The sequence below is a fragment of the Anguilla anguilla genome, chromosome 3 (genome assembly GCF_013347855.1).
Source record: "Anguilla anguilla isolate fAngAng1 chromosome 3, fAngAng1.pri, whole genome shotgun sequence".
NCBI classification, from domain to species: domain Eukaryota; kingdom Metazoa; phylum Chordata; class Actinopteri; order Anguilliformes; family Anguillidae; genus Anguilla; species Anguilla anguilla.
The window spans coordinates 57,134,467-57,145,211 of NC_049203.1; the positions used below are offsets into that span (position 1 = coordinate 57,134,467).

At 40.6% G+C, this 10,745-nt stretch overlaps 1 protein-coding gene across 1 annotated transcript; it reads right to left on the bottom strand.

Annotated features, from left to right (window-relative positions):
* Window positions 1-1,417: 1,417 nt before the first annotated feature.
* Window positions 1,418-9,113, bottom strand: phf23b (PHD finger protein 23b). Its single transcript, XM_035410645.1, has 5 exons — window positions 8,582-9,113; window positions 7,157-7,188; window positions 5,418-5,510; window positions 3,982-4,582; window positions 1,418-3,793 (listed from the first exon to the last, which is right to left on the bottom strand). Exons 1-5 carry the CDS (start codon window positions 8,607-8,609, stop codon window positions 3,591-3,593), a joined length of 957 nt encoding a protein of 318 aa, XP_035266536.1. The 5' UTR covers window positions 8,610-9,113; the 3' UTR covers window positions 1,418-3,590.
* Window positions 9,114-10,745: the final 1,632 nt, after the last annotated feature.

Genomic DNA, 10,745 nt, shown 5'->3' on the forward strand with positions numbered 1-10,745 from the left:
ATACCTTTAGATTGATTTCTTAATTTTTCAGTTCTATACAAAGTAGACCTCTCTAACAGCATCACTAAATGCATGCCCTTTCCCCTTCTTTCCCCAGCTACAATTCAGCTCCATAAAAGACTTGTTTTGTGCAGTCCTGAGTAATTTCAGAAGCAGAGACTGTTTGATCTGTGTTTGTGACTGATTTTGCTGCACTGCTGTTCTTCAGGACTTTGGCTGGCTGGACTTTGAGGTCCCTCTGCAACTGTCAGAGCTTTCAGACCTGGGGGATACATTTCCGGGGGATAATGCAGACGCCACTCGGGAATGGGGGACCCACCATTCCCAACCTTACTCTTTCCCTGCTCCCCTGGAGCGCCTGTCTGTCCCCCACCACAACACGGCCCCCCGTCGCAAACCCAAGGACAAGAGGTGAGAGGAATCGAATAATGTTTTATTTGGCTATAAAAAGTTGAGATTACAGTCAAATGCTATGTGCATGTTTTCCAGTTTCCACATTCATAATTGCAACTCACACAAAGCGAATTCCCTTTCTCCTCATAGGAGAAGAGTCACTGCCCCGCTCGACACGATTGGTGGCTCGCTTCTATCCAACCTCAGGAGCAAAAAAGTAAGAGCAGAGTGTGTGCTGGAGTTCAGTGGAAGTTTTATGTCAGTAGTTTTAATTTGCCCAGTAGTAATATGAAGACATAAAAAACAAAGTGAAATATGCATTCAAAGAAATCTAAGTGAAATGAAACAAACCAGAAAATGTTTTTCACTCCAAAACTCATGTTTACCATGCACTACTGAAAATCTCTCAAAAACATTTTTGTGGTAAATCATCCGTGGTCACTGAGGGAAATCACAAGCTTCAAAACGAGTTACTTCACACATATATACACATTGATTGCCTCCTATTGCAACCCTTTACTTGGTGCCGCTGTATCTGATCAGCAAATCTACGTGTTGCAGGACGAACCAGATGAACACTGGGAGTATTATACCGAATAAGAGGAAAGCATCACATCTCATCCCTTCATGGGTCACTTGGAGGCAGAATTCTGACAAACCTTTCTTTGGGTGATGAACTTTTGTGTCTGTTCCTGTGTCATTGCCGCCATTTATTAACCAACTGGAAAGGCAGACCACATTCTGATTCTGTACTTTCTTTCTCCAACTGGGAATAAACCAGACAGGACAAATGAAATGTAGATCTCCTGTAAGTAAAAGGCAGCTTAAGTTAAACTGTGTATTATTTATTATGACCAATGCTTTCTGTAGTGACATGTATGTGTATGTCCAGGCAGTGATCATATGCCAGGAAACTTGTTTTTCTCCAATAAATGCATGTAACTTCAATAGCAGTTGTACTATGAAATACTTCAATAAAAAAATGTTGAAGTGTATGTATAATGTAAGCAGTCCAAGTCCCAACAACTCCCCAAAAAAGTTTATTTATCAAGCTACAGATACTAAAGAAAACAATATCAGATGCTGAAAATATAACATTTGCTTGGCTTTTATCTTTTTACCTTCACATATATACAATTATCAGAAAGGCAGGATATATACAGGGTGAGGGGGGAAATGGCGGTGAGAGTGGGGTTCCTTTTTGGGCACTAAACCTGACTTCCCCCTCAACCAAAAAAAAATGTAAACCAAAAAACAGAAAACGAAAAGATTAAGCCACAAACCTCTGGCATCAACTGACTTTCTGTACACAAAAAAATAAAGGAGAAACAATCAAAATGGGGCTCGTTATAGTGCCTCATTTGTCTTAAACTGTTTTTGGGAGACATCCACCAGCTTTACAGGATGAATCATTAAAAAAAAAAAAAAAAAAAAAAAAAAAAAAAAAAGACATGGGAAAAAATAAATTACAGCCATCAAGTAATCAATTGCAGCAACTAATAAAAGAGCCACAACATTAGGAGGATCCCTCCCGACCTTCCCTTCAACCAACCACCTCAAAATCCACACAGCCCTCCAAAAGCAGCGGATTCTTGTTAACACAAAAAATAACCTTCCAACTGCCAGTTTGAACCTGGAATCCTATTTCAACTTTGCAGGAATATAGGAGATTCAATTACAGGGTTACTTTGAGCAACCACAAAACTATTCAGAAAACAAGTAGCATATTCCCACTTTAACGGAGCTCCATAAAGGAGTCACTGAGCTGCATCTTTTTGAGTAGTGGCACCTTTCCGTGTTGACTTGAAAAACTGCTGACATTGCTGCACCCATCTCAAGAGTATAAAATGACTAGTGGACAGTGACGTTCTATGGCAGAGAAAACCTGTAATTATGCATAACAATAAACACAATAAACTGATAAATGTCCGGGTTACAGACTGGATTACAGACCCAAGACACAGAGAACCCCATGGCAGTTGCTTCAAACACAATACACAGTAACACCGTACACAAGAGAAATCTGATCTTGGGTTTTTAAGTGCAGATGCTCACATCACGGGAGATCTTACATAATAGTTTGATACAAAGATCCATGTACACCTTCATGCTCTGCTGAAGCAGGACATCCTAGTTGGTTAATTCACAAACACCCTAACAGACACGTCATGAGTGAGAGAGTACCACTACAATGCTAACTCACCACTCAACAAAATGCTGGTCAGGGGCGGAGTCCCTCCTTTGACTGGAATTCATGAAACAAACCATTTAACTGTTTTTAAAAAATGATTTCATTTGCGTCACAGAGCTGTCAAACAGATTCAGAGAATCTGGGAGAACACAATCTTAAAAATCATCCCCCCACTAGCCTAATATCATTGTAGGTGTGAAGAAAACTGAAAAGCAATTCAGGTCCCCACGTGGTTTTTTAAGGGGACATTGTAAGATTTCTCTAGTGACAGCTTCACCGTCTGTAGAGGTGGTTTTTGGAGTGCAAGTAAAAAGTATGTTGTAAGCACAAGGGTAGCACACAAGACTGATCTTCTAAGGAAGAAAGGAAGAAAGCCCCTTCTCATTCACGTCCTGGAGGGAAACCACACAGAAACATCTTTCTTATGAAGGCTTAATTGAACAAAGCAGCCCTTCTATGATTTTCTGGTCCTTCATTTTTACACCCTGCTGAATAGAACACAATTTTATTCAAAAAGGCACACCATATCCAATGACAATCTGAGTAACCACGATACAAAACTCTGATTTAACTTAAGATGACTAAACAGGTTTATCCATAAAGAAGTTAAAAGGTTTACTTGTCAGCTAGCGAGGACATGCTACCTGGGATAAGCACTGTGGTTGTAAAGTTGATGTTCCACTTTCATTCCATCTATCAATTTCCACTGGCAGCTTTTCAGACCTTCAGCAGTTTGGCTGTACTTTGTTGGAGAAGAAATCTTATCAAATACACAGAAATGACTTCTGTTATAGAGCCAGTTTGAGATGTTCACTAATTAGACCCAACTATGCAGCTTCCATCCATGTGAATGATTAGGGATAACTAGTTGTTGTGGGCACAACTGAGTATTGTTTCAACAAAAAGAAAAAGAAAATGTATCTCAGAATAGAGGGGTGGAGAACATGGGACGGTCACAGAAAAGACAGTGCTGAGTGGGTGGTTCCATCTGTCTCACGTTCTGGGTTTACGGGTCTTTCTTATGCCCAGATCGTCGGTCCAGGCGGCAGTCTCTGCACTTGTGGCAAAAAAAGATGTCGGGCACGTTGGACTTCTTGATCTTTGCACAGGACAGATGTACCCAGACTCCACACTGGTTGCACTCAATCATGGGACGTCCAGCAAAAGGCTTCCCACAGTAACAGGTGATCAAGTCCCAGGAGTCATCACCTACATACATAGGAAGGAAAGTAGCATTAGAAGAAAAAAATGTGAACATGCTTTCTTGTAATGTGATATTTACCACTAGACAAAATTGTAGCCAATGTTGGTCTTTGCTGTCAAGACTAACATTTTCATTACAAAAAAAACTGTACACTATATTCCACCACCAGTACAAGTATGAAATGACCACTCACCTGACTCCACCATGATGTCCTCATCTGCAATCCAGGTCTCCCCCTCACTCGAGCTCATCTCTGCCTCCCTGGTCGATTCCTCCTTCAACCTCTCGGCCAGTTCCATCCCCTGAGGCGGCACACACTGCTCTGTGAGCTCAACCCCTACACTGTGCTCCTCCCTCTGGGTGGGGCCAGTCTCAGAGTCCGTCTCGCTCCGAGGAGAGCTCTTCAGTTTCTTGAGGGATTTGGGAAGTTTGGGGTTCTTGCTACGTTTGATCCGAGCTCGTTTTTCTCCCCCGTTACTGCTGCCCCCATTGCTCCCTCCCGCACCCAAGGATAACTTTTTCAGCTTTTTGTCCTTCTTTCGATCCATTTTGCTTCCTGCCTGGCCCTCATACAGGGAGTCCTTGAGGCGCATCTTGTCCAGCAGGGATCCGTCTGAGTGCAGGCGACGCAGGCTCTTGCCTTTGTTTGCGCGGGCTTTGCGCACAAATGTGTGGATGGTGCGGAGGTCTGAGCTTCCATCTCCCCAACTAGCCCCCACACTGCTACTGCCCAGCTCTCCTGAGGTCCCAGAGCCATGTGGGGAGCTGGAGGAGGCTGGAGACCAAGGACTTTCCTGAGAGAGAGAGAGAGAGAGAGAGAGAGAGAGAGAGGTACTGCATCTATAAGGTAATATACATGTTCCTCTCTCCGCAAAACCCAATTATCGACAGAAATAAAGTGTTCCCTTATTTACACTTTCTCCTCAAAAACATGTTGTAAGTAATTTCAGAGGGAGACAAGTGAGCATTTGAAACTACAAGATAATTCTCCGAAACAAACTCACCCAAAACAGTGAGGGCAATTATCTCCAGTTGAAGAACACTTGTAACAGCAGTGAATCTTACCAGGAGTGGCTGGCCTGCCAAAATTTATCCAAGGATGCAGCAACAACTCATCCAGAAAGACACAAACTAGAGCTAAACTAGGGCTATGTCCACATGACAGGACTTAATGGCCAATTCCAATTTTTTTACTTGGATCCAATCTATCACTTCATCAGCTGTTGAGGAGGAGAGCGGGAAGGCGAAGGAAGGCAAAAGGGATAGCTTTAGCTGAATTAGCAGCTAATGTTGGGAATTATGTGCACAGATGTGTCTGCACCTGCGTAGTGAAGTGTGACATTAAAAAAATGCATGAATTCCAATCGGACAGTTCTTAAAGCAGTCTAATGGTCACAGATCGAATATGCATCCAATCTAGAAACACATACAAAAGTGGCCCAAATCTGATATGAAAAGATCTGACATTTGTGTTCACAGAGCTCAAAAACAATCAGATCTGTGTCACGTGCAGGCAAAGAAATCAGATTTGGGCCACTTCAGCCTGTAATCTGAACGTAGCCAAACTAAGCAATCTGCAATAATGGGAGGCAAGATTATTTAAATATACAAAATTACAGGATTACTCACCTCTTTTGGAGAAGGGATGTAGCCCGCATAGGAAAGGACAAAACTGCAGAACTTGTTGAAATCCTCCACTGTCCTCTTTCTCCTCTCTGGGGGCTGAAATCAGAGCAAGCGATCATAGCACCTACACACATAACCTCTTACAGAGGATGTGAAGCACTCGGTAATATGACTCTGGTCCATTTGCTTTTACCTTAGATAATATATGGTCCTGCATTCAAATCTGTAATCGAGCCATATGCGCTACAAAACTAAAAGTTCACTTTTTCTGCAGCTACTAGTATTAGGGCACAGCCATCTTGGGAACAAGCTAGCAGCTGCAAAAATATTTTTCTGGAAAATAGGGGTTAATTCCAGATTCAAATGCAGGACCTTATCCAAGGTAAAAAGCAAATGATCCAATCATATGACCAACTGCTTCATATCCCTTTTAATATTGTTATATTCATTGTCCAGTAGTATCCAAGCTATATTCAGCTTTCATACAATCCCACTATAATTCTAACATATTCCCAGAGAGATGACTGGGGTCCCTGCTTTTCCAGTCATTGTAAGAGAGAGCTGAACTTTTGAAGCAACTTGTATCTGTAGATAGACTTGTGAAATTAAAAAAGGGTCATTTCACAGCAAAACTAAACAGATACCATGGGTATGGAATTTGCTGCATGTCAACTAATGCATTATGCGTTAAATAACAAGTCAAATATTTCAAACTCCACTGATCTACTGAATGGCTGATAGCCTGAACACAGCAAGATGAAGAAGCAGAGCAATAATGAGCGATGGTTCCTCTGTCTGATAAAAATCCAACTGCTTGACAACTACAGCCACGTTTCAGTAATAAACAAACTGGTGTCCGTGGCTGTTGTAACATTTAATTCTTTACCATAAACATATTCTAAAGCAAGTACATAGGGGATGGCACAACTTTGGTGGGATGGAATAACTGTAGAAGTATTCAGAATACAAAAGTTTTATTCATTCTACTGAATATGGCAAATGATAGAAGGGTAGGTGGTCTACAGGCCAATGTACTACCTGTAAACTACAAATCAAATCGCTGATGAATATAAGAGTCAGTTGATGAGCATGCTCCTCAAAAAAAGTGCTTTTTAAAACACAAAACTGCCTTCAACTCAAATTGAAAATACATTTAAATTGTGGACAATGTGGTGATACTTAATTTTCTTATGGGTTTCCCCCTGATGTTTTTGTTTAATCTTACTGTATACATTCTTTCATTCGGCACTATAGTGTCCCGGACATCTCAACCACTTGGAAGCAATATGCGCACCAATCAACAACGTGCTCATAGACGCAACCGAGCGATTCGGCGGCCCGTTTGTCCATTTCATTTACCGTTACACTTGATTCAGTGCGCAAGTAAAGTATCTAGCGACGGAAATAAATGAATGATGAATCGGCTCTCCAAACCGTAACGATACGGAATAAAAAAATATACACATTACAATGCACTGACCAATACATAAGATCCTCTATCCCCTAGTATTAGTCACTGATCGTTATAGCTGCAAATGTTTCGTTTTTTCCACGTGAAAAACTGCCCCACTAAGTTTAGAATGAGGTATCAGAAAAAAACATGCGGTCACTAAATGTAGCGGCTATTGCAGCTGAGCTAGACTAGCTAGCCAACAAGCTAAACTAACAAGCATTTAGTTAGTTTATGCTTTCGAATCCCAAAATCAAGCTTGCACAACTGACAACGTAAGGAGTGAACTTACCAGAGGCTCCGTTTTGCATTTCAATATTGTATCTGTTGGGAGAGACGGACACGTAAATTTAAATTGTTCCAACAAAGCAGCCCAACCTTGAAACGTCACATTTACATTGAAACATTTGCTAACGTTAGCTACCCAACCTTACTTAGTCTATAACTAGAGCCAATTTCTAATGTTACTTTGAAATATATTGCAGCATTATATAACGTTAGCTTCCTACAAAACAAAATATTCAGTGATGGGACTAGTCTAAGGCTAAGCAATACTGTCCATGCTTAGCTCACGTTAGCTACCTCGGTAGTTAGCATGTTCGAGCTTATCGGCAAGACTCGTTAGCACAGACAGTCATTATAAAATCATATGTTTAACGTTTGCGTCTTCCAAGTACGAGATATATTAGCTAGTTAGCTAGGTAATATCAGTAACAGTGAAGTTTCAATTTAACAGTTACAAATTTTAGCTAACGAAGTACACTAGTTGGTGAGCCAACACTGAATAAGAACTGTAACGTTAAACCAGTTGCCAAGTTAACGGTGTAGCTGTGTGGAGCGATGATCAACATCAAGCCGAACAACCTCATGGCTTAGCTAAAATTGCTATCTAGCTAGCTAACGTTAGTCAACTTCTGCCGTTCGCATATGTAGTTAATGTCACTATTAAATATTGCAAGTAATGTTAACATCCTTCTTCTCGATAAAACAGTAACCAGTTAATAATTTACCATTAGACTAACACCAACTTAGTATTTGCTTATTCGTTGAATTACCAAGCCAATTAGCTAACGGACCAGCAGATAGCTAGCGGTACCAAACATTAGACCTATAGGCTAGGTGACCAAAGGTATTAGTTAATAGGAACTGGTTTGGTCTTAGAAAAGTTAACGTAGGTGGCATATAAACATGTTAGAATTACTCCTAGCTCACAAAAGAGTTACTAAACGATTTTCATCTTTAGAGACTAACTGACATCTGCAACCAAGCCAACTGTTGCTAGTGAACAACTTTGCTAGCTAGCTATCTTACGCCAAAGGCAGTCACTCTACAAATGTCTAAGTAGTCTAAATTAATCAGCCAACATTCACCAGGTAGTCAGAGTTTAAAACACTGTCGAAGCATAGTTACTGTAGTTAGACTAGTTAGCAATAATCATAAGACCGCTGACAAGCTGGCTAGTGGCAATGCTTCTTCACGACTAGCTAGGTTTTGAATTAGCCAATGTTATTCATAGAAAAAAACCAAGCTAACGTTTGTGCTACTTAGCTAGCAATTGTTACCAACTTTTTGCTCGAGGATGAAGGTAAATCTAAACATAAAATTGTCTTCGCTAAATACCATTTCGGTCATAACCTTTATTTTTAGCATATTGTGTCAGATTATAATAAACCCAAATAAGCTAGCAACATTGCATGCCAAGTTTATAAATCCTTACCTTGATGCTCAGCCATTATTTCGAACATTGTCGCCCAAGCAAGGCCTCACCGGGCAGCGTTACGAGTTTCACCCAGTTCGCCGAGCTGCAGCCCCAGTCGGGGGTGAGACGGCTGCAAGACAGCACCTTTGCCGGAAAGGTGAACGTTGAGGGACGGTAAGCCCCGTTGTCCCCAAGCTCAAAAATACCGACTGAATCCTCAGATCAAGGATCCGTTAGTAGCTCAAAAAAATCAGCTAGCCTTGCTAGCTAACTAGCTTAACGTTAATTTCTCCGTCACGGCGTTGCATAAAAATAACTCTTGGCAATGTGAATAGACTAGCTTCCTATGTAGCTAAATCCCTTAGTTTCTGACTTTGGCAAGTAGTTTCCCTGGCTATGTACAATTAAGTACATGGGTCGTGAAGAAGACTCCTTTTCCTGACAGCACAAAGTTCTAATTTCGTCTCCGTGTCGTCTTCAGCGCGCTTTACTTAAGCAAGCGCCATCATTATCTTTGTCAACTAACTCTAGAGTGACCCCTTGTGGTCAAGGGGCCAGCTTTCAAGCTCTGTTTCGCCACCGGATATGAAGCCGCCCCCTAGTGATACCTGAATTTTTGCTCAAAACCCTGTTTGCCTTTGGACTCCATTCATATTTGACTGGAATTATATATAATGAGGTTTCATTCTGTGAACAGTTTTAAAAAATGATTAATTTCATTTTTTTTCCGAGGTCCGATTTTCCCTAGCACAAAAAGATATAGATGTTTTGATTTCCCAAAAAATGCTCTGACGTCATATCTTTGCATCCTCATTGGCAACTGCGCATGTGTGTCGAGCGACAAATTATAAGAGCTGTTTACCGAGCTGTTTACTAAGGTTTTTTGGGCTTTCGGGGCGCATGCGTAGAATTTACAAGAGAAAGCATGGTGAGAGATTAGTTCTTGTATATCTCGATTGAGATTAGTTTCGAGTTGGCTAGATTTGACATGCAGCGCAGGGTTGAGGAAACGAGCCGAATTCGCTTGTGGCAGGAAGTTACGAGAACGCAGCCTATATTATATACCATTGAGATGATATGAGTAGAAATCACGTAATTAAAATACATACATTGGCATAACACACTTGGGACAGATTAATTATTTTTCAGATATGTTTTTTGAAACTATAATGATGATGTTGAAGGTGGTGGAATATTTCGGAGATGACTATCTAAGACGATACTGCATGCGATCGGGTACAGTACGGCATAGCCTGCATTATCTTTGATAACACGGGTGCCAATTAGGCAGAATGAAAATGTTTCTATGAATATGTCTGCCCATTGGATATTTACCTACGCCAACCATTAAAAACATCTGATACACGCCCATGTTCAAATCCCCCCTTGGACTCAGGCAGGTTTCTGTAAGTCCTTACATTGGCTTGCTTGCTATCTAATAATTATCAAAAAAATGGAAACTACTGATTTTGTAACTGCATAATCTTTGCGGGAAACTCATTTATACTTCTGAAATCCAAATAAAATACACCCACCCTTTAGAGTTAGCTTCTGCCATTTTAACAGTTTAACGTTAGCTACCTTGCTAACGAGTCGACAGCCCGAGTGTACAGACGACTCCAAAAGGTATCGCCTAAATCTGCATTGCGATTCGAACCGGTATGTATTATCATCTAGCTATGATCATTTATTCATAGCAAACACAGTACAAAAAGAAATGAACAAAAACACGTTTTTAACCTACAAAAATGCGAAGTTACTCACACATAGAAAACACCTTTCTATAAGTCATTAATTCAAGCTTGCAAATTCTAGGCCTGCCATTAAAGTAGGCTACTGATATCAAAATTAGGCCAAGTTACAAGAAACAGTATTGGCTATTTTAGCTCACACAAATTAAACAAGCTGTATTCCAAAGCAATGCTACCAAATGTTTCCTAAATTATTTAAAGTAACTTGGCCCTGTGTTTTTTCATCTTACCATCTGCAGACAATGTGGTCATTCAAACTTTTTTCACATCAGTGTCAAATAAAAAAATGCCTCATGGAAGTAGACATTTCAATGAATGTATGAAACCGCTGATGTATACTTACGCTCCAGAAAGGATATCTTTTTTTTTTTCATGACACTTGTTACATGTTGCCCCATCCCAGCACTTTTTGGTCATTTGTATTTGTCCTA